The sequence below is a fragment of the Puntigrus tetrazona genome, chromosome 4, assembly GCF_018831695.1.
Source record: "Puntigrus tetrazona isolate hp1 chromosome 4, ASM1883169v1, whole genome shotgun sequence".
NCBI classification, from domain to species: Eukaryota; Metazoa; Chordata; class Actinopteri; order Cypriniformes; family Cyprinidae; genus Puntigrus; species Puntigrus tetrazona.
In genome coordinates, this window is record NC_056702.1 from 1,060,457 (window position 1) to 1,086,362 (window position 25,906).

The 25,906-nt window shown below is 38.3% G+C and overlaps 1 protein-coding gene across 2 annotated transcripts in view; it reads left to right on the top strand.

The window, feature by feature from the left end:
- grm8a (glutamate receptor, metabotropic 8a) overlaps positions 1–25,906 on the top strand; it is a 141,385-nt gene that overhangs the window by 90,322 nt on the left and 25,157 nt on the right. For both annotated transcript variants that reach the window (XM_043237155.1, XM_043237156.1), the window contains 4 exons: positions 7,884–8,019; positions 10,748–10,902; positions 11,598–11,735; positions 23,181–23,381. In XM_043237155.1, coding sequence (XP_043093090.1) covers positions 7,884–8,019; positions 10,748–10,902; positions 11,598–11,735; positions 23,181–23,381 — 630 coding nt within the window. The remainder of the gene's footprint in view (positions 1–7,883; positions 8,020–10,747; positions 10,903–11,597; positions 11,736–23,180; positions 23,382–25,906) is intronic.

The window sequence follows — 25,906 nt, forward strand, 5'->3', positions numbered from 1 at the left end:
TTGAGTTATTGAGTTCATGCAACGTTTTCTTATACATATCGAATAAACTCAACTTAAGCCCTGAATCTCTCTTTTTTTTCTTCTCACATTTTTTGACAGTGTTCTAGGCCTATTAAATATAATTATAACGAAGCGTTTCACTCTGTGGAGTCACTTATTTAGTGACAGCATTTAAAACAATGGAGAAAAAACTGTGCATGCTTAAAGATTAAACCTTAATGTTTTTTACTTGCCTTCTATAAATTAGCCAAAAACTCCCACTTTTGTCAAGCATGGTGCCTGCTAGTTATACATATTTAAAGCACTGCCATTATTACCCAGCGCTAACAGTAATGCAGGGCTCGTAATGAATCACGACCCATCGCTCCGCAGTTTTGTGTATTATAAGTCACTTAGCGAATGCATCTGCTAAATGATATGTAACATCATTTCCCACTTTCCTATTCTCTTCATTAATCAGTCTCGTCAGAGCTCGTACTGCAAGCCTGACAGAATACGGCGTGCTTTAAAAATGTCAATATTTGAATTGCATAGTGAGACTAACAGAGCAGCAAAATCTACACCCAAAAAAATCAGCATACGGTAGAGAGCGTTGTAGATGGAGGAGGAAGAACTTAGTTTCAATGCTAATCGACTGACATATTCTTTCCTTTCTGTCACGGCACATTCACAACCACCGCAGTCTTATTATAGGCACTGAAAAGGAAATATTCTCACTTTATATTCAATTATATTCAGTTGTGCACCAGCAGGGGTTATGCATGGTTATTCTGTCATAATGGAGATGAATTTTTCATATCCTGTAAGAGAAGTCATTCAGTTGAAATCATAGAGATGTGGTTTTGTTGCATGTTGTCTGGACTAGATTTGAGATGCATGTTAATGATTTTCATCTGTACTAGAATCTCAACTAACTGCTTCGACATTTTGAACACTGGTCATTTTCTCTCTGCGTGGGGACCGAAGCTTTCGGGTTTCAAAAGTGATGCAAAGATAACCTCAAAAAATCCAAAACTTGATTTTAAGGCACTATTCGCTTATAAACTTTCGCTTCAGTGAACCGTTCTTCGAGTTGACCTTGAGAACCAGATCAGTCTCATTCATATTGTTTTTGTGAATTGATTCAAATGGATGATCGAAAAGTTACGGTTCAAGATCTAGAGTCAATGTCAAGACGTCAGTGTTTTTTTGGTCCTGTACTAAACGGCTGTATGGCTTTAGAAAAGTCTTTTGGACCACTTTTTGATACTTTTTTGATGCTTGAACACCCCGGTCGTCCTTAAATGCAAGGGTATTGAAGAGTATTGGCAGAATTTTTATTTTTGCGTGAACTTTACCTTTTGTGGTTATTTGTGAGTCGCAAAACTTTGTGTATTTGGACCCTTATGAAAGGTAATCAGACTATTTGTCTGGATTTCTTGTGTGTTCTAGTTGTTTTGAATGGGTTAATCCTAACTAGCATGCTTTTTTGCGTGTGAGTATGTGCTTAAAGCAATAGATCAGGTGAAGGTCATGTTCTTCTAAGGAGGAAATTCATTCCAAGCAAAAGGCACCATGAAATATCCTAAAATTCACACAATAGCTTGGCGTGTGAAACAAAGTCGGTATTAATCTGTCCAGTGAGCCAGTGAGTAGACCTTGAGAAGCAGTTCGGTACGACTTCTGTTGTTATCGTGAACTGATTCAAAAGTCAATGTCAAGACTTTCTGTCTCTTGCTAAATCGCTGTATATCTTTAGAAAACCCCCATGAAGGCTGTTTTATCATTTTTAAAGCAAGGGCACTTCATTCCACATTTAATTTGATTGCATGGAAAGAAAAATAATCAGAATATTTTGTGAAATTATCTTTCGATTAAATAAGTTCTACTGACAAATGTTGCATATTTGTGCGATTAAGAAAGCCGGGCACTTATATTGTCTTTCTGTCAGTTTGTTTCGCATTTGCTTTCGCAGGCAAGTTTAAGCCTGCTTTGATAGTTGGACAGTTGATTAGGATTCACGCAAGGAAATGAGATTTTTCTGTCGGAGCGGTACATCTTCGCAGGTTTGGTACAGCGAGTCGGAAAGAGCCTGTCGAACTCCTCAGACAAAACAAATCCCTCGGACTCGCTGATAAGTGAGCCCAACACTTAAAAGAAAGAAACGGCACATGGAACAAAACGGATTTATTACTGGGATTTAGAGTAGACATCTGACCTTGAGACCATTATGACCGGGAATCCACTGTCGGTCACTTCTCTCGCTTCGGATTCCAGTGTAACTCCTTAAAAGCCCGAAGACAATTGATCCGTGCTACAGACGAAGCCTCTGGCGGGTGTATCACTTACTGACCCAACTCAGTAAGCATGACCTCAGCATTACCTCAATGCTTTTCCCTTCAAAACAAGACTAAGTATCACTGTTCAGTTGAGTCGTTAAGGCAGCATGTTAGGAGAGAAGTTGCTGTACTAAATCACCAAAATCCTGTTCTCAGAATCCAATTAGACATGGTCCACCAAGCCCGAGTGAAGAGCTATATGTCCTTTTCTGTTGTCTAAGGCTCATTTCTACCACATGCCTCACTTCAAAGTCTTCCGCGGGCGCCATTTCCAACGCGCCTCTGGGCTTTTTTTTTAAAACCACAACGGAGTGTTGAAAGAAGCACTAACAGTATTTTTAGGACAAAAGGAATGGCACTCTAAACTCATGCTGATGCAAAGACTTCAACCCCAGATCAAGCGCATTTGATGTCAAAGTTCGGTTCATTTTGGCCGTATACAAGCTGTTTTTTCTGCTGTTCTTTATATTGCACGATTCCAAGTTTGTTTTTCAGAGTTATAACTTTTTATTTTATTCTTTTCAGAAAAGAAAATTTTATTTCTCAGAATTATGACAGTATATCTCATAATTCTGATGATTATATCTCATGATTATAACTCTACAGTATAATTGATATACTTAATACCTCAAAATTAGGATTTAATCTCATAATTTATTTCAAATTTTCTTTCAATCTCATAATTCTCCATTTATTTCTTACAATTTTGACCTACATTTCGTAATTATGACTTTAAATTTCCTAATTGCCACTTTATATCTCCTAATTCCAAAATTGTATTTACAAAAATGTATTTATTAAAATACCTATTCACATCCTAATTCTGACTTTTTCATATCTGTCATTATATCTCATTTATATCCAAGCTTTCTCAGAATGACCAGTCTCATAGTTCCAAACTTGTTTTTTTTTAAATAATTGCAACTTTGTTTCTCATAATTTTGACATGTATCTCAAAAATTCTTAATAATTTTTTTTTTTTTAGCAATTATGAAATTAATTATTTTATTTTTGCTTCGTTTTAACACTGTCTCATATAGTTAGTCATTTTATTGTCTGCTTTTAGCGCAATTGGACTTCCATACTATTGAATTCTTTTCTCAAGCCATTTTAGTCGTGCATTAGCGCACAGAAATGTAGTGCATCGAAATGATTGTCGTGTTCCTCAGCACCGGGTCGCGTGGAACGGCAGCGTATGGCGGTGAATATGTGGTGTGAAACGCATGGCGTCAGGCACGCGCGTGTGGGTGGATGCGGGTTGTATTCGAACACCTTTGTGATGCGCGTGTGGGTGGAGATGTTGAATAAACACGTTCCTGAAGCTTCTGTGCTGCTTTCATGAGCGAGAAACGCTCCCACATTTGATGTTTGGAGGAACTGACGACCGAATCACCTCATGCAGAGAGCGGAGGAGGTCAGCGCCATGGGGAAACAATACTACACATGAGATATTAAGCATTGCATTTTGGCATTTTAACACGCAGGCATTCTGACGCTTGGGTTTTTTGGAGCGTTATTGTCTTTGCCCGATATCCGGCCATTCTGGAACCTCTCAGAGGACAAATTCAGGCGAGGTTTCACCACCTCAGTGGTCCTTAATTTCTGAGAGTGTTAAATTTCTCAACACGGCACACTTTTGTCGCTTAATGGATGGTGTAATAAGCCACAGTAATAAGGATTGTGCTGCTGAGTTCTTTGCCATTACCGCCCTGAAACATGCTTTGTCACACAGGCACTAATGTGGAATGAATCAAATCTCCATTAAGCATACGTGTCAAGACTTGAGCCCAAATGAATGTTTGTGATTTTTCCTGTTTGCATTTCGCTTAAAAGGCTCAATATGCATCCCCACCAGCGTGACTGACAATAAACCCACTTCATTGACACTTTTAGCGACGTTTCCTGCACTGGTGACTGAGCTCGGTCTGTTTAATAATATTAGTGTCACTGTTTTGGGTATTTGAGTGTTTCATTCACTGGATTTTCCAAAAAGTATATTAAAAATGGCTTTCACTTGGAAATAGCTAGAAAAACTTCACAAATTATTGCAAATAAATGAAAAAAGAAATCGTATTATTGACTTTATCTCATAATTCCAAGCCTATCGGTAAGCACCTCCCCTCGAACGCAGATGTCAGTCGAGTATCAACTGCATGGAGAGTGGAACAAGACCCGAAGCTTGCATCGTTTTTATGGGGTTTGTACTTCAAAAAAGGAAAAACGTACATAAATGTACATTAATTTAACTGTACCCTGTGATGCAGGTCATTCTCCGCATGCATGGTGATCTGTAACCCCTCGCTTCCGGTTATCCAATAACTCCATGGAGTATTTAGTGGAGCATTTAGTGGACTTCTGTGTCCAAAAATGTGCAAAAACATCTTTTTAAAAGGTTTTCACACTGCAGCTGTCATTGTAAAACAGTTTGTTTGTCCGAGGTAGCAACAGCAACTAAGGGGGGCGGGGCTTACCGGTAGGTCTTTCTGACTTTCAAAATTATCAGAATTGAATTTGAGAACACATTGAATTAAACTTCACTCCATTTTTGGAAATTTTTGGAGATTGAAAATCTGGAAAAAAAAAAAAATGGTATTTCAAAAGATAAATTGGTATACAATTGATACAAAAAGTAATCTTTTATAGAAAGACTGCACTATATCGCACCTGACAGTACATAGTTGCCTTCGGTCAGTCACAAAACCAAACAGAAAGCTAATTACCTAAACGTTCAGTTTCCCAGCGATGGAAATAAATGACAGCATTAGCCAGCCCATGTGTGTGTTTGAGGGGCGACATGCGAGGCTGGATACAATTAGATAATTCATGATTCATAAAGCAGTGAAAATCCAATCATTAAAGATTAGCGGAGACGCTGGAGCTCGTCGTGTCCCTGATATAGGAGGGATCATTTTATTATCAGACCAGCTGCTTAAACGACTTCAAACCGCTGCTTTAAACAATTAGAGAAGTCGCCGTGCACTTCAAGTATTGTCGCAATGAATTGTTTTGAAGGTTTTGAGTGAGCGCCTGACAGCTTCACAGTTATTCTTTCTGTTCTTTCAGAACTAAAAATAAGCTGGGCATATTTAATGCAATTGTTCATGCATATTAATTGTGTAGTGACTAATTTCTGGAGCTTGACTCTTAGGGCACATGTATTAGTCACCGGTAGGCGGAGCTGCTTATCTCAGCGCTCGAGCCCAAAATCTTCCAGCTCACTCCCTGCAACATGCTGCAATGCTGATGTCTGCTCATGCAATCAATTTATGAGCTTTAGTAAAGCCAGTGTTTCTCTTCCTCGACGCTTAGCTGAATACGCGTCCCTCCGCGGCACAAAGACTGCTGTATCTGCCATTGAACGCCGAATAAATGGAAAGGCACAAAATGCAGAAGGAATTGGGTGTGCTGAAAAGCCACCAAGCTCCGGAATGCTAATTCATTGGCCTTTTGATGTTCTCCCATTTACGGCGCATAAAAGCCTCATTCTGTATTTGGAAAGAGATTTGGAGAGACATCAGTGAGTTAGAAAGACATGCTCTGTCCCCCGTGTTGTTGCTACATTGGTTCGGTAGCGTGACAGTAGCTTAGCTGTTTTCAGAACAGTGTAGCTTTTCTTGTAGCTAGCTACTTTTTCTGCCATGAAGCTCTGTAGCGTGACGAATGGGTTTTGATCATGTTGCAGTGAGCTAACTAAGGTTCGTAAATCTCATTCGATAGGTGTGTGTTTTACAAATAGACTACAGTAATTTTTTTTTGATAAAAGTCTATTACGCTCAACAAAGCTGCATTTATTTGATCAAAAATCAACAATTGTCTTGCAATTTCATTTTTTTTTTACTGCAAGAGCCTGCATTGCTCAATATAATCTAGAAAATGGCGATGTTGAAAATTCAGCTTTTCAACATCGTTAATCCAGTCTTTAATGTCACATGATCTTTCAGAATTATTCGGATACGTCTTTACTAGCAATTTAATCCATCCATCCATCCATCCATCCATCCATCCATCCATCCATCCATCCATCCATCCATCCATCCATCCATCCATCCATCCATCCATCCATCCATCCATCCATCCATCCATCCATCCATCCATCCATCCATCCATCCATCCATCCATCCATCCATCCATCCATCCATCCATCCATCCATCCATCCATCCATCACAGAAACGGCTCTTCTACATGTTTGGAAATGGCAGCTAATGGGCTAAATTTCCTCAGTAGACTAGCTCCGAGCAAATACCGCACTCCATAAACTCACAATCATCATGGATCGGAGGAGGGCATGAACGCAACAGATTGGTGATTACCATTGTGAGGGGCATTAATTAAGGCTAATTAGTATTTGTCATTGTGACAGAACGTATAAGGAGCCGCATTGGTTTGGCATTCAGTAACACGACTCACTGAGGAAAACGCCGGCGCTCATTAAATGGACTGTAACAGGAGGAGATTACAGGAGGAAGTCCATCATTCACCCCCGTTCAGGACGTTAATGGTATAATCGAGCTCTCGAAGGGACGGAGGCTTAGATATTACAGCTTACATTAAATATGAAATATGACTCTGTCCACCTCAATATGGCCTGTCAAGACCTGATTTCTGTCGTGTTAAGTTTGAATAAATGATGTCAAGCACCTGGAGACGAGATTTGAATGATGGAGCTTGATGAGAAGTACTTCTTTTATGTCCACAACAGCAATCGCTTGTAAATGTTCAAGTCATTTTGATAGACTAACTGAAAGACCTTCAGATGGGCGGCAGGAGTACCGTTGCTTGTGTATTTTTTCGACTACATGAAATACAGTATTGGTATTGGCGCTCTCATTTTTCAGATTATTTTGCTTGTTAAATGTACTATACGCATGGATGTTATTGGTTACACTTATGCCAGAAAATCCACTACAGTTCACAGTTGAATAAAAGCCTCTTCCGCTCACCAAGGGTGCATTTATATTTAATGCAAAACGTAAAATCATAAATTATTATTCCAATGTAAAATAACCATTTTAAATTTCAATATGCTGTATAATATAATTTATTCCTCCTATGCAAAGCTGAATTTTCAGCAGCAGTTACTTTTACTTTTTTTTCTTTTTATGATATAATTATAATTTATAATAATGTTCAAAGTTTTAACGTATAGTAGCATCAATAATAATATTTAACTATATTTAGTTGCATCTATTGTAAAGATGATGTTGCAAACAGTATTTCAATTGAAACTTTGACACCTTGATAAATAATTTTACAGAATTTACAGAAATAGAAATCTTTTGTAACATGTCTTTAATGTCATTTTTGCATCCTTGCCCAAAAAAGAATGAATTATTTATATATATATATAGAAAAAAAAAATAAATAAATAAATATAATATATATATATATATATATATATATATATATATATATATATATGTTGAGTTATAAACAAATGCTTGCAGCTACACGTCTGAATGAACAGACCCGACTGCATCACTTGCAGATGGCTGGATTTGGGGAACAAATGGGATTTTGTGTGCAGGCCGAACAAAGCCTAATTCTCAGTCTCTGTCTCTGTGTAGGTGGCGTGTGTATCGCTCAGTCTCTGAAGATCCCTCGGGAGCCGAGGCCTGGGGAATTCGACAAGATCATCCGCCGCCTCCTGGAGACCCCCAACGCCCGGGCCATCATCATGTTCGCAAACGAGGACGATATCAGGTGTCTTCTTGCTGTTCTCGAAAGACATTTCCTGTCTAACCGTTCACCGCTCCCTTAAAGATCTCCAGCTGAGAGAAAGCTTTTATTAGTGCCTTGAGGAAGAAAGGAAGGAGGAAGTGGAAAGGAAGCTGACTGTGTTCAGAATATAATACTTGCATAATGAATACTGTGTATAGTATATTTTATCCTTAAACCTAAGAACTAAAGCAGCTGAATCAGATAAATGTATACTATTATTCTTTGTCTGTTATACATCCTGGATGGATGGATGGATGGATGATTGGATGGATGGATGATTGGATGGATGGATGGATGATTGGATGGATAGATGGATGATTGGATGATTGGATGGATGGATGGATTGGATGGATGATTGGATGGATGGATGGATGATTGGATGGATGGATGGATGATTGGATGGATGGATGGATGATTGGATGGATGGATGGATGGATGGATGGATGATGATTGGATGGATGGATGGATGATTGGATGGATGGATGGATGATTGGATGGATGATTGGATGATTGGATGGATGATTGGATGATTGGATGGATGATTGGATGATTGATGGATGGATGGATGATTGGATGGATGGATGGATGATTGGATGGATGATTGGATGATTGGATGGATGATTGGATGATGGATGGATGGATGGATGATTGGATGATTGGATGATTGATGGATGGATGGATGGATGGATGGATGGATGATTGGATGATTAGATGGATGGATGGATGATTGGATGATTGGATGATTAGATGGATGATTGGATGGATGGATGATTGGATGATTTATCATATTATATGCTTGCCAATTTGAATCAGTGTTACTACGCAGAAAGTTTACTTTCCAGAAGAAAAATAAATAAACAAAGCAGACATATTAATATAGCAGAAGTGATACAGAGCGAGGAAGAGGGGAGGAACAGCTACAACAGACTCATTACCGCACTTCTCCCGAAGTACCGTCCCTCCCAGCAGCCTTTGCTCGGCGCCCGCCTTTATCTCCGTTGCCACCTGTACATCGTCCAACTTTACTGCACCTTCGTACAGATGGAAAGCAATTAAAAATGCTGCTGAGGATGTAAAGCGAGGCTCTCTGAGCCTGGAGGGAGGGATGCTGTAATTTCCTCCGCGTCTTCAGACCGCGCTGGTCTTTCCTGAGCGAGTCCCCGAGGTGCTGCTCTGTGCGCTGAGATTTGGCTCTGAACGAACTCGAAAATATCGGCTTTCCTGCCATCTATACATATGTTTGTTGATATAACAGCTGCTGAGCAGTACAATATTTATTTATAGGCCCTGGAGGCAAACGCTAAACTGACCTCGCAGTCGAGTTATGTAGACTTTTAAAACCAATGTTAAATGTTTAAATGGCTTATTAACTAATCGACTAAGGGCAGACTAACTAGTTCCCACTCAAAAATATGCAGAGAGAACATAAAAAATTTAAGAGTGAAAGTGGTTGGTTTATTTTCTATGAGTTTGATCCTGATCTATTTAATCTTTATCTTCTTCAATAATAACTCAATTTCTTTCATGATTAAAGTAATTGTCATTAATTATAATCATTTTTATTTTAATTATTTAAATAACATGAGTTTTTAACTTGTTTCCCAAGCATATAAAATATTATTTTGTTTAATCAATTTAAAAACATAAAAATATGGACAGTTTTCATTTATATTTTTATTTGTAATAAAATATCTTTGAGGGAAAAAAAGAAGTAAATGTACTAAAATTAATGTAAAAATTAATAATATTAATATATATATATATATATATATATATATATATATATATATATATATATATATATATATATATATATATAACAATTAGTTACAAAAGCTTTAACTAAAATTAAAAAGAAACAATTAATTGATTGTTTTTAACTATTTAATTATTAAACTAATAAAATGTATACAATATCTCAGTTATTTGATTAAAATATTCTATAATTATATAACTTTAATAAAAAAACATGATAAAAATGACATAACGCAACAAAATCACTACAACTAAAACTAAAAACTAAAAATCTAAATGAATTCACTTTCTTTCTCTCTACGAAACAAATATTAGAAAAACGACAATAAAACATTCCTCAACAAACGATCGGCTGAATGTCTTTCTTGAATAATTGCAAAAAAAATTACCTTGGGTTAAAAAGAATACTGCATATATTCAATCTAATTTGCCTAAAAAAGTAACTCTTTTTTGCAACTTCAAAAAAACGACTTTTGGATTAAAAAAAATATAACTATACTCTAAAAAAAATTATTTTTGTACTATATAGCTTTTTTAATATAGATTATTAATTTGATAGATGACAGGCATTTATGCGGCACCTTTCCATTACAAATTTCCCAATTTTGAACCCATGTGGCCTTGGATGACAAAATGGCTGGACGTAATCCTCCGTTAATTCGCTCTTCTCTGGTCATGTTTGACAGTGACAGCATGTGCTAGCAGCTTGACAGCGCTCCTGTCCTCTCTCAATAAAATATACACACAATACACGAGCGAGAAGCAGACAGCTGGCTGACCGCTGAAATCCCAGCTTTAGATCTCCAGGGCTCTGGAGAGCGTCTTTCTTTGAATATCAGTCCGTGAGTTACAGCAAGCAGATGCTGCACGTTCATCTGAAGCGCAGCAGAAAGTCAGACGTGCGAAATGGATGTGCTGTGGTCCGAAGGTGATGCATCATTGTTTACGTCTGCAGACGAGTGCTGGATGCCGCCAAGAGGAGCAACCAGACGGGTCATTTCCTGTGGGTGGGGTCTGACAGCTGGGGCTCCAAGATCTCGCCGGTCATTCAGCAGGAGAGGGTGGCAGAAGGAGCCATCACCATCCTGCCCAAACGTGCCACGGTGGAGGGTACGTACATGGGGAAACACTAAAGCCGCATTTATCTAAAAGCAAGAAAAATGAGAAATATTCCAGTTTGAATATATCTTTAAATGTCTTTTGGTCCTTTGATGCAAAGCTGAATTTATATATGTATATGTGTGTATGTATATATATGTTATATGTGATCGTTTGACAGCACAATATATATTATATCGCTATTACGTGAAGTTCATTTAGGTTCTTGTTTAGGACTGATTCAGCAGATTCTCTCGGTGTTGTAACGCATTACTGTGCATCTCATCTTCTCTAGACCGCATTGCTCCCTCTTAGTGGAGATGTTTATTCCTGCTCTCCGCCGGAGTCACACTAGCATTGCGAACAATAAGCATCATGGTGTGACACTTAATACCATATCCATGTAACGCCAAGCGCATCCGAGCCTCCTTCTGGTCGTTGTCTGCACTCAAGTAATCATTGCGCTGTCCCTCAAGCGCCGGCTCTCAGGCCTGCAGGCACCAGCTCGGGAATAGACCCACCAATTAGAGCACTTTTGTCAGAACACATTGTATAATTGTGTCTGTGGGGACAGGGATTAGACACAGACATCCAGACAGGAATGCCGCCGAGGATTTGCGCATGCTCTGCCACTTCACCGACACGAAATGTGTGTCTTCCTTTCAGATACTTATCTTCTCCTTTCCCTCACCTCTCTCTCTCCTCAGCGTTCGATCGCTACTTCCGGAGCCGCTCGCTCTCCAACAACAGAAGAAACGTGTGGTTTGCTGAGTTCTGGGAGGAGAACTTTGGATGCAAGCTGGGGATGCACGGAAAGCGGCCGGGAAGCCTTAAAAAGTGCACCGGTGAGATTCGCTTGCGTTCAGTCATATCTTAAAGAGGGTTGTTGGTTTTAATTCATGCGGGGATAATTATGCCAGAAATTAAAATTGCTGATGGGTTTGGTTCTTCATCAGAACAGACTTGGCAGACATTTTAGCATTACATCACTTACTCGGCAACGGATGCTCTGCGGTGAATGGGTGCCGTCAGAATGAGAGTCCAATCAGCTGATAAAAACATCAGAGTAATTTACAAGCAATCCACGCCGCTCCAGTCCGGCAATTCATTTCTTGTGGAGTAAAAAGCTGTGCGTTTGTGAGATCCATCATTAAGGCATTTTTTTTACTTCTGGCTAAAATAACTTTTTAACTTCTGGCTTTCTGCCGTGAAAAAGTTAAAAAAGGGAAATCTGCATAGATGAAGAAGTGAAAACAGTCCAAAATAGTTAGTGTCAGTGGATTCTGATAGGAAAGTATATAGAGAGAGGAAGCTTTATTATGGCCTATTTTACCTAAAATGGTTTGTTCCTTACAAGCATGCAGTTGGGTGCATTACTTGTTTTTATCAGCTGTTTTGACTCCGACGGCACCCATTCACTGAATAGGATCCGTTGGTGAGCAAGTATGTTAAATTGCTTGAAATCTGTTCCCATGAAACTTAGATGGCCAGAGGGTGACTGCATTATCTGCAAATGTTCATTTTAGCGCAAACTATTCCTTGAAAAGAAAAATGCAACAAAAGCGAAATGGTTGGAAGCGAGGCCTAAGTGCGTCTCTTTATATGGACAGGAAGTGACACGTCTGTGTGAGGCTGTCAGGTGCCACAGCTTGAGCAGTCAATGCAAACAAAGCGTGTTCCCGCCGTAAGCCTTCAGACAGACGGCCGGGTGACATTTGGACTGTTTCCAGTGTCTGACTTCATCGCACCTTTCCTTCCTCGCTCCTGTCTAATAAGAGCCCACATGTGACAGTCTAGGGCTTTTTCACAGAGAACACACTTGTGTTAAAAACAGCTAAAAAGAGCACAACATAATTTAACAGAAGGCATGTTTATGGGTACGCTCTGTTTTCTTAGTTCTAGACATGGTTAAGGCTTGTTTGGTAAAGTTGCAAAAGTAACCATTCAGTAGTCTCGAGATATCTGACCCAGATTCATCCGATTGGTCCATTGATTTACAACTGGAATATTATTTGTCCTTCATAATTAATATAACACTGTATGATAATGTCATGTCCAATAACACATGCAAACAATGAGCAATAATTTTACAGCATTTATTAATCTTAGTTAATGTACATTTTTTATGCACTAGCACTTTTTTGTGTAACATGAATGAACAATGGCATATTTTTTAATCAAATTAATGCAGATGACTAAATGTTATAAAAAATAGGTTTAATAAGGATGCATTAACACGAATGAGGATGAATTTACAATAGCTTATTTTTAAATTAAATTAATGCAGATTGCTGTTCATTTTTAAACAATGGTTCATTAACATACATGTTAATGAATTAATCCTTAATGGAAAGCGTTGCCAAAATTAGTTGTGCATTGGTTGCCTTAATAAAAATAAAAATAACTAGTATTAGTGTTGGGCACATCATTTGTTATGATAAAATATGCCGGAGGGAATGTTGTAACAACAATAGGGAGGCAGTCTGTTGTCTGCCTGGAGCTGCCTTATGGACACACACACACACACACACACACACACACACACACACACACACACACACACACACACACACACACACAGGAAGCTCAGTGTGTGTCCTGAGTCACCGCACTAATTTGAGGGCAGCACAGAGCGCGTGACACAGAGAAGATCTCGTCTACCTTCTACGGTCCTACAACCTCAGCCCAGACAAAACAAAGAGGCCGTGACTGTGTCGCTCAACAGAATATCCATCTTCACAATTCCGTCCGCTGAGGCACACGACAGCAGGTTTAAAGGAATCGTTCAATGAACGTTCGAACTAGATGAAAAAAGGGAAAGCAGTGCATTGTTCATGGCTGAATACCGCACAGGCGATGATATGAAACGTAAGTGTTAATGCATTAATAAACTGATGTTTGCGCAGCTTAGTCGTAGACGGAGCTGCTCTGCTATCGTTAGACTATCTCTACGCTGCACATCAAACTTTTATCGTTTCAAATGAGCAGGAAAATCCACAATACGACCGACTATATAACACAAAAAGAAATAACACACTCGGAGCAGGGCTGCTATTAAATCTGCAACGCAGAGGAGAATGAAATTTGCCGTTGAGTTGTAAGAAAGCCATTGTGAGTGACACAGGATTTTAATGTCTCTGTGAATGTGCGCTTAGAAAAGTGCACCGGGGGGAACAAACGCAACCCTCAGCTTTTATATTAGAAAACTTCCGCCACTTCTGATAGAATGTGCTTGACATAATGAACATAATTATACATCACACAAACAACGGCGCCACATTTTGTGACGTCGCAGTCGTTCGCGGTACGAGTTGTTTTTCGCACTGGAAACACAACAACGGCGCCATCAGGAAAGTGGAGAACTTCTTCACACCCAGCAGTCCTCATGAAAGCTGCACGCTCTTTTAGCAACTTAGTTGTAGCAGATAAATATGGAAGCTTGTTTCCTCCACGGGATAAAAAAAAAAATAATAATAAAGGTAACTCTGATGTTTTTTTTCCCCCTCAGAATTCTTCATTTTACCAGCCTGACTCCAGTCAGAATTGTATGATAAGTCGCAATTCTCGGAATTCCTCTTAACGGTTGCAGTTAAAATATTTCCCCACAATACTGGGTTTAAAGTGCCCCTGTTATGGATTTTTGAAAATGAGCTTTCATGCAGTGTGTTATTGTCAAAAAAGAAAGAGTTGTCTAAATCATTGTCTCGAGCTGCTTCATGTTCACTCAAAACGAAACACTATAGAAATAAATGCATATTATAAGGAAAAAGAAGTGTTTTTTGACCTTGCATGCATGTCAACCTGTTGTTGGGGACTTACAAAACCAACATATAAACATCTGATAACCCATAATAGGGGCACTTTAAATCACAATTGTTATTTTTTCTCTAAATTCTGAATTTAGCTTAATTCAGTTTACATGTCCCAATTCTGACCTGTTTAGAATTCACGTTTTAAATCTTACAATGCAGATCTTTTCTCAGATTTTTTTTTTTTTTTTTACAATTCACAAAACCCAAAAAACTGACTTTTTATTTTTTTACTGCCCTCTTAAATGTTCACTGTGTTATGTTATTGATGTTTACAGCTTTGAGGCGTATCGATAAAGCAGCTCTAACTATAAACCTATTGTATCGTCGTATAAACAGGGGAACTTTTACTTTTTTGATACGTTTTGGTTTGTTTAGTGTTTTCTCTGTATGCAGCAGAGTTGTTTTAGCGAATGGAGAATCGAGGTCAGTGTGGCGGCCAGTGATGGAGTTGGCGGTGGCACAAAAAGCCAGGTGCATTTTTATGTTGCACTGCAGCGACATGCCTTAGTGCTTTAACGCCTTAACATAATCATCGCTGTATGTTTCGGTTTGCGTGTATTCGCCAATTGTATTCGAGATTTGCTATGTCGGATCTGACTTAATTTGTTCGGCTTGGATTTTACAGGCCGTTTCTATACGAAAATAACGATTGCGCAATGAATAATGACAGCTTTAGATGTCTAATTGATGTCGTTTTGCTCTCGTTATAAAGCTTCCATCCGCTTCCAATTGCATGTGGAAACGTTATCGACAGGCTGCCACAGCCGATGCAAACCTCTCTGCGTGCAACGCTCTCTCATTTTAATGCATGCCCTAGCTCAAGCCACAAGGCCAATGTCACACACCGAAAGAAATGAAGCGCAGGACTCGTAATGCAGAATCAGGGGACACTGAGCCCAGGGCTGTGTTTTTACAACGACGTTTAAGCTTAGGGAGATGTGGGTAATGAAAACTGACTGAATAGAGCACGTTGGTGTTTGCTAAGGTGAGCATGCACAGAATTAGACTTGGGGATTTAACCTTAAATATTAAACCTCGGTGTTTAACACATTTTCAACCTGGTCTCGTATAAATATGAGACGCTATGCACTTGGCGACACTGCTTTTATGTCCTTTACTTAGTTTTTTCGCTGCGGCTTTAAAGAGAAATGTCCAACGAGTGGCGCTAAAACTAAGGTTCAATACGTGAGCCCTGGCACGTTTTATATATTGAAATATCCATTGCTAAAAGCTAATGCTGTATCGTGTCGCATATATGCCCTACACCAAATCCAACCCTAATATCCCAGCATGTTAATATAGTTTTGAATCCGTAACATGATATTCTTCAAGTAAACTATGCTTTTTTTTTATGTGTGAAAAGGAATAAACGGTGTCTGCCTCTAGTGTTCATTTCTTTTGCAGTCTTATCTACTTGTTGGTACATATTTCGTGCCTCGCTTAAAAAGTGCACCGCGGTATGTTTGTGCCACGAGACCAGGCTTTAAAGTATCAAGGTTTCCACAAAAAATATATTTCAGTATTGATAACATAATGAACAATTATTAATACTTCAGCTTGAATAAATGAACGACACATTAAAATGTTTTTTTAAGAATTAAGTGACACTGGAGGCTTAAATGATGCTTAAAACTCAGCTTTTGGAACAGAATTACTTTATATAATACATATTACAATAGTAAAAACAACTATTTTAAGTTTAAACACACTGAATAAACAACGTGCTTATGCTACAGCGCCGACGAAAGAGTTGGTTAAATATAGGGTGAAAAAAGAACCGATATTTGAGTGAAAATATGCGTTGTGGTCATTTTTTTTTTTTTTTAAAGTGCCAGTTCAGTTAGTTTGTCGTAGAGTATATATGCGGCTGGATATTATAACGGTTCATCTCGTCCAGTCTGAATATATTTCCCAGGCGTCCACTCCTCTGCAGAGTGTCGCTCTTTACAAGCAATCAGGCCTGTTTTAATTACAGCGCCGCTGTGATCCGTGTCACTGCGACACGCGGCCTGCTGATTGATTCCACCAAGGCAGATTGTTTTCCGTGTTGATGATTCAAAGGTCACTATTCCGCCCACTTCTCGTTAATAAAATGGTCGGAGAGCGCTCTCGATGCTCGCTTGTGCGCTTCTGCACCTGTGCTGGAAGTTACTGTGCGACTAACAGCCCTTGTTTACTCACTCATTGACCTAATGAGACACCGTCTGCAACTTCATTACGGACGAGCCTGGCGCTTTAGCTCCGCTTCGCTGTCTTCGGTCATTAGACGTATCGATGGCGGCGATCGATGGTTTAATTTGGAAAACAGCGGTATGGAAGGCCTGCCATGTGTTGTATTTAACGTCTGGGCTGTGCGGGATCACCGGAGTGCTGAGAGTCTAACGGCAGACGCTGTCTACAAAAATGAGCCTATAAATATTTGAAATGACACTTCTACCTGGCTGAAGTGTCTTTGGATATGAAAGAGCTTTTTTTTTTTTTTCCTGAAAGGACTGTGGTTGACGGTGTGTCTTGGTGAGACGGGAGCATAAAGAATAAAATAAAAAACGTTTCACAAAGATACGGATGCGCATTAGGGTTGACATCGGCGGTGGGGGAATTGTGGCACTTTCCCGAGAGCCGATCTGTCCCTTTAGCTGCTTGATTGTGGGTATTTTCACATCGTGCAGAGTTACGCGTTTATTTAGTTGTTATTTGTGTCATCAAAAGCGCTGAAGGTTTAAATAAGATCACACTGATGCATAGGCGATTGTGGGCGGCTTTTTGTTTCTTTCCTTTTTGCGGCCTGTGCTAAAATATTGAACCATAGTTTGAATTTTGTTGTGTTTTTGTTATTTTTTGGTTTTAGTGCATCAAGCGTTTATACATTTTAGCGACATCTAAAATAGAAATGATGAAAAATTCCTTGGCAACTAGCTGAATTTAATTTTAAAAGTAATATATGTGTACTGTGTATGTTTATTATCTATATACCGTACATATATAATTTTTTTTTTTGTATTTACAAAAACTTTTATTTTGCATGTGATTAATTATGATTAATCATTCGACAGCTCTATTACTATAATTATAATTATTCATGTTAAAATGTTATAAATATTCAATATTTTTGTAACTGTAAAACACTTGACAATGTGTTATTTTTAAGTGCATTTCCACTTGAATGGATTCATTTCTAAATAAAAGTATATGATAAATGTATATGTTCTAAAATTGCAAAAAATTGCTAATTATTAATGAGTGAATTATAAAAAAAAAAATATATATATATATATATATATATATATATATATATATATATATATATATATATATATATATATATATATATATATATATATATATATATATATATATATATATATATATATATATATATATATATATATATATATATTTTTTTTTTTTTTTTTTTTTTTTTAAATCTTAATACATAAGTAATATGTGTGATTTGGAACTCATGCATGGTACAGATTTAAGGATAAAATATTAAACCCTTTATAGTTTAGAACTGTTTTGAGAGTTTGAGACCCTTCCCAGACTGCCCTACAAACCCAAATGCTGCTTGTGAACTTTTTCTGTCTCGTCGTCTTGGTTGTAAAGTTCTTGTTCTCACTCCGTCTCGGTCACACCGACGGCGATGTGCAGAGACAAAGCAACTGGAAGTCATTCATTTTCAACGAGAGCCGGTCATCTGAGGAGACGTGGGCTGCAGCTGCTCATTTTATGCAAAAATGATGTAGTCGACTAGGAATGCTATCTTTAACCGCAACATATAAGGACGAGATGCTATTGCGGCACTTTATTTCTGTTTTATCTGAAAGTCTGGATCAGAATGCGAAAGTGAACAAGCTCCCATGCGCGCCTGATAAAAAGACAAAGAAATGTTTCCTCATCTCCCTAAATAACAGCACTATTAGCTCTCGCCGGGTACCAGGCATGCTGTTATTAGCTGAACGTTCTCGGCTGTACTGAGAGTTTTGCGGTTCATCATCGCACTTGTGAAGATCACGCACTCTCTTCAGACTCATTGATCTCTCAGACATAAGAGCGCTAGTCTTCTCAGACACGAGACATAATGGAGTAAAGGGGGTTTTGAAGACAGCAGGCGGTGTTTGGAGTGCCACGCTGTGAATGCTAAAGGAGCTGCTTTTTACCCATCATGCCCTCAGAAACCCGGTGTCAAGCTGGTATTCACGTGCTCTGCTTTTAATACAACATCTTTGGGTCTTGTGACATGCCGTTTTAACCCTGTCACACGCACTTAACGTAGAGATGCAATTCTGGACTTGCTTTACCTTGGCTGATCAAACCAGACTAGTGCATGTAATATGCATACCGAAAAACAGAATTATTGAATTTTTGTCTGCTTTCTCGGAAGCGTGTGCTATCATGAAAGCATGCCTTGTTCACTCCAGTAAGTCTAGCTCGTGTAATGCAGAATAAAGATATTTTTTTATTTAATTATTGTAGTCGGTTAGTTCTTGTAGTTCTTTGTAAAATAAAATAACACATTGAAGTTTGTGCCACAGTGCTGCAATGATGTATAAATACTCATTTAAATATTATGATATCGATAATATTAATGCTTATATTGATTCATTGTTAAAATTACACTTTTTTAGTTTTATTTTGGACTGTATCCTTTTTTTTATTTCGTTTTATTCTATACTTTATCTAGTGCTGTCAATTAATTGCATCCAAAATATTTATTATGTATATAAATACACACCCATACATGTGTATATTTAAGAAAAATGTTAATATATATATATATATATATATATATATATATATATATATATATATATATAATAAATGTGTGTATATATACTGTATGTGTGTGTATTTCTATATACATAATAAATATTATTATGTGAATAAAAACTTTTATTTTGCATGTGATTTTTCACAATGAATCGTTTGACATCACAAATTCGATCATTTATGTAATCGCATATTTTTAAAACGCAATTATTTTATTCAGTTTTTCAGTACATGAGCTGGACACGTTTGCGCTTTGCTTATCATTTTTCACTTTTATTTCTCCACATGGCCTCGCGCGCCGAACGCAATGAATCCGCTCTCTCTCTCTATGTGCGAGACTCCTCTGCTGCGCTGCGTAATTTATTACCCTGACCGAGTCGTAATTAAAACCCGGCGTCCCCGTTTGGGACTCGCACCTCGCCGCGGTTCTGCAGAAACAGAAAGCCTAAATAAGCGCGCCGGCCTGACTTCCTGTGCAGACGCCACACCTGGCTGCTCCGGCTGACGAGACGAATCCGACTGTTGTTAGATTGGTGTCAAGAGCTCAGCTGGTCTCGCCTCCCCAGCAAACCGTATCCCAGCGAGCCCCGGAGAGCGCAAGGTGGCAGAACCTCAGCCGCAGCTCCTAATGCGATTTCACGCTCCGTCTTATTGCCAACAATAAGACCAGTCTCCAGTGCCACGCGCGCTTTGACTCTTTCTTCCACCGGCCCAGAGCTTACACAAAGACTAACCTGCTGAAAATTATAGAGAGGAGAACGGTTCCAAATAAAATAACCGATGTCAGGACGCGTTTAGCCTTTCCTCAAATAAATCAGAGCTGCTTAAAAACAGGAATTGGAGCGGGGCGACAGCAAGCGGGACCGTAATGACTCGGGGAAAGAGGGCATGGGGTCTCGGACAGCGTGAGTGTCAGTCTCATTCTGAAGTTCAGGAATCCCATCAGCTTGGAGCAATTGCAGCGATGGCTTCAGAAATGCGCTCTCCGATGGCAAACAGGATCGTCTGTCAGACGCATTGGCTTCTTCCGAACGGTGCCGGTTTGATTTTTGAGCGCTTTATCAAATATGCAATTTGTTAATAACAACTGCAGCCTTGCTATTTCAAGCTCGGGATGTTATTATGCTTCGAGAAAGACGACGCTCTATTATAAGAAGGCGCAACTATTATAAAGACAGTGCGCGCTTACATATTTACCCATTTAACCTGCGCTTATTATTTTATTTGATTTAAATGTTGTATTTATTTCATACATTTTTAATCTGACTGGCCCCTGTTGGGGATTAAAAAACGATTATACAAAAAAAAATGGCGGTAATAAGACTACGCTTAATTTTAATGGTTTTACATGGTTGACTAACTTATTTTTTTAAATATTTTTATCTAAAATATTAAATTGAATTAGAAATAGGGAGCAGTCTTGCTCATTAAACTTGCCAATATTATATTCGTGTGTAATTTCTGCACATTATATGTACATGTTATCATTATTTATTTATTTTATATACACTAAATACCGTATTAATATTAATAGGTATGTATGTTAAAAACTTTCATCCGTAATAATACATTATATATAAAATATAGGAAACAGGTTTCTGTTTTGTGTTTCTATATTTTTACAGATACATGTGATGGCAGAATACCGATTGGTGTCATTTGTTTGCGAATGCAATGATCCGTTTCTTATTTTAGCTTTAAAAACAGCCCTGAACGCTTCGGTTCAAGTGGCGATGTTGACAAAGACAGGTACCGATGTTTTTCCGAGCTTGGCTTGAGCAATGCACTCAAATGTGCATATATTACGTAGCCGAAAAGCGTCCTCATTAGCATAAGATAGCATATAGAATGGTGATTATTGTCTCGTAACTCGGGGTGAAAGAAAATTGGTGCATATTCATGTCACCGCCAGTCATTACGATCTGCTCTGAATTCAAGCCAGATATCGCTCTTTTTCTGTGACGCCGTCAGCCCGCTGCTAAACTATTTAGTGGTTTTAACAGTAGTCCTCCGGAGATGGGAGGGAAATGTGAGCAGGTCTTCGATGAAAGGGAAGGAATTTAATTTGCGCCACTAATTGACATTTAATTTCGACTCTTGTTGGTCTCATTAAGCTGTCCGTCATCCGCACCGCCGTCAATCACTCAACAAGCATCAGCAGAAAAGCGTAAAAACAGGACGTTGTTGTGCGATTACTGTATTATCACTCCGGCTCTGAAACACTTGTGTATCGTGGCACTGCTGGAACTGACTGCTTGCGAGTAATCGCTCGTGTTTGTATGTTTCCTCATTTGTAAGTCGCTTTGGATGAAAGCGTCTGCTGAATGAATACATTCGCAGCAAACAAAAGCCAAATGCTGCTGTATTCATGGTTGATGGAATAATAGCTCTATATTTACTAAATACTGCAATATCATATTATGCTATATTACATTTTTTATGTATACTTGCGTGGATAGTGTGCATTTTTTGTCATATGAGATGTAAAAAAAGTGTATTTATTAAGTATGTTATTTATATAATATATTACTATTATAATTATACAATATATTATTATTTGTCTTAAATATTCAAATATAGTTTTGTCTTAACCTGGTAATGTTGAAAATATAAAAATATTATATATTTTTTATATAATATTTTATATATATACACATTTACTTTAGACATGTATTTATAATATGTTATATTTATTATATTATTATATTAAATTAATAATTATGTATTATTTTGTACATTCTATATTTTTTTTTTTTTTGTATATTTTTTCAGATTACTTAATTATATATTATTTTTATTTATCATAAGTATACATTTTCTATATTGATTTTCAATCTTCTTTGAATATTTGTTTACATTATCGATTATGATTTATTATATGTTGTTCGTTTGAAATATTCATCACGTTTCATCCAGCTAGTATTGCTTTCCGAGCACAGCTCATGATTTTGATCGTGAATGGTGTGTTGTCGTGGAGGTGCGACCACAAATAAACCCGATGTTCACCTTGTTTTGACACCGGGAGACAGTTTTCTCTGGCCTGTTGTTCCGTGTGTCGTATTAATCACGCCGTTCTGGTCGGGTAATCCATCTAGTTTTTGGAAGACCAAATGCATCATTTTCCCATTGCTCTGAAAGCGCTATAAAAGTGGATTGGATTTCATTTACAGGAGCCTATTAATTCCTCTCTGACAGCGGGAACGACGGAGGACTCCAGGTCTTGCTAATTCACCTTGCCCACTTTTTATTTATCCTTCATTGTGTCGAAAAGCGTGGCGGGAGAAGAAAGATCTTCCCGGAGGCGTCCCGATGCTAAAATACACCAAGTTGGAAAGCGCTCTGATGATTATGAGAGAAATAATCATAGATGCCCGAGCCAAATTCAATTTTCGCACAACAACAGCTGGAATATTTGTTCCGAACGGCAGGCGTGATATTACTTTTCTCGTCTCGAGAGATATGGAAGAAAATATTTGTTTGGAAAGAAACACGTTTTTGCTGCTGTAACGGGAAAAACGCGCGCATCAGATGGCCGGCGTACGCGCCTCCTCGAGGATTTGATTAGCTAATTACCCTAATGAGTGGATGCATTCGAGAAACATTAAATAGCAATTTATTAAGACCAGAATTACTGCGTCTGCAAGAGTGGAAACATCTCGTGCTGAGCTCTCAAAAGGCCGCGTCTGTTCTGTTTTGTATGTGTTTGTGCAGGTCTGGAGAAGGTGGGCCGCGATTCCAGCTACGAGCAGGAAGGCAAGGTGCAGTTCGTGATGGACGCGGTTTATGCCATGGCACACGCTCTGCACCGCATGCACAGGGACTACTGCTTCGGATACCCCGGCCTCTGCCCTCGCATGAGCAATATCAACGGGAAGGAGCTGCTGGGATACATCCGGAACGTTAATTTCAATGGTGAGTGCGAAGAGTTGGATCTTCAAGGCGTAGGTCTTTCAGGGCGGAGTCTCGAGTTTCAGTGCTGTTTAAGTTGGTCAAGATACTTTCTTTTTCTGTGTACTATTTCTCTCAAATGTCTAAAGGTGTGTTAGTTGGACAGCATGATTATTGCCTGGCTGGCACAATAAAGGCCGCTCTAATGCTCACAGTCGATGGCGTCCGGCGCTTCGGAGAGGTGTTCTCTGTATATTCACCACGCATACTATACATTGCATATGACTTAATTATAGATTTGGCAGTGTTTAAAACGTGCCAGAACCGACGGCGTAAGAATAGAACAAAATGGCATTTCGTGTTTTTCAATGAAAGAATGTTTTATAGATGACGAAAGAATTGTCATTTTTTTAACTATTCCTTAAAGCGTTATACAGTATAATGTGCATTAAAGCCATATTAATGGAAGTTATTATAAAGTGTTACCATGCGGTGCCTGGGGCACGTCTATTAGCGATGCAGCTTCTCGTGTTAGCCGCCAAGCACTTGTCTATGCACATATTCAAGTGCGTTCGCTCATTTTTCGTATTTCTTACTTCCAGCTTCATTCATTAATTCTTGCGATCACAGATCGCCGTTCTTCCCTCTCGTCGTGTTTGCCGTTTCTCCGCCAAGTCTTACGACACCCCTCAGTGACCCTTAACATCATCGCACATGCATCAAAGCAGAGAGCGGAAAATGTGAGTTAAGCGCATGCAGGGACGCTCGTATTTCTTCTTAATGTTCCTCGCACGTCTTAATAAGAGAGCATTATAACTCGTGAGGCAAGAGCTGCGTGTGATTGACTGTTTTCTTTCCCCCTGTGTGCCTTGAATCGTGTTGAAACAAAAGAAGTTAAACATTCTCTTTGAAACCATATCAAACGATTCATTTAAATATTAGTTTTGCTCTGTGCGTCTTCGCTGCTCTTTCATTTTTCTATCCCCCAACTCCGGCGTTTTGTTATCATCTGCTTATGTTTGCCTTCAAGTTGTGTCATTTGCATAACTGCAGTTGAGCGATTAAGGTGGCGGGGCTGCGTGGGACCATTAAAACCTCATTAATTCGCTTTCTTGCGGGCAGTGCAACCTGGGTTATTTGTTCCACCACCTTGCGTTCCCCATAGACTGCGTTTGAAGTGAAAGACAGATACGGAAAATTCACTGACACTTTGCGCATTTGTGAATGTGACCAGAAATGTCATTAGAGAAACAGACCTGGTTGCTGTTATTCGGCTGTGTGAGTGAGGCGTGTATTGATTGCACATTTTGATGAAGTATGATCACTGTAGACTTCAAATTATTGTGATGCGCTGCCATTAATTGGAGGAAAAATTAGTTTTTCTGTTTCGTGGGCAGCATATCAGCATTTTAGAAATCATATATGTAACACTGGGCGTAATGATGAGGAAAATTCAGCATTGCATCAAAGAAATACATTTTGTTTATTGAAAGATCATTTATTTATAAATATTTATTTATATATATATATATATATATATATATATATATATACTGTATATATATATATATATATATATATATATATATATATATATATATAATAAATATATATATATATATATATTTATATTTATTTATTTATATATGTGTGTGTGTGTATTTACATACAACATTTTTGTTACATTAATTATATTAAATGTATATTAAACTGAAAAATGCAAAATTGTAAATAAAACGATTGAGTATGTTTTACAAGAAAACATTATTTTAGTTATTTAAATTTACCATGTTTAATTCAATGTATCACTTGCACTTTCTTTGCAATTATTTGTGAAATTTACTAGACGTTTCTGAGTGAGAATGTTTTTCATGACGTCTATCCCTCGGGCCATATATGTAGGTGACTTGTGTAGATTTGAAAAAAACTACAAAAAGAACACCTTTTTGGCTCCTGGCGAGACATTAACTTATGAAGAGAAACTATTTGTTTGTGCAAGAAACTGAACAGTATTTACTACATTAGTGCTTGCAGTCCATTGTCTCAGTCATGGATCATTCAGTTAATTTCAAAGAACTGGTTCAAATAGAGTTTCGCTAGTTCTATACCAGGTTTTTCTTTGAGATTTTTTCTTGATTTCAATGTGGAATAAATGGAGATTTTCTTTTTACAGTGAAGACCCAAGAAACGTTTTCTCTAGAGTTTCAAAATAGATATCTCTTATATACTGTATGTTATAAAGTTGAAAGTTACATGAAACGTAAGTGAGCGTCTCCTGAGCAACCTCTCAGCAATACAATTTAACACTAGAAATAGAAAAAGGAAATAAAAATCAAAATCGCTCTGACTCTACCCTCAAGCATTCTGGGAAAAGGCTATAGCTGCCGAAAGGGGCTGTTTAACGATCCCGTGCCTTTTTTTTTGAGCTGTAGTAACCTTTCTCAGCAGCATGAGATGGGCCGGCTGCGTGATCCCACGGTCCGCTGCAGACACTTTGCTGTTATTGACACCCTCCTGGAGAGAATCAGAAACTCCCGCAGATAAGAGTT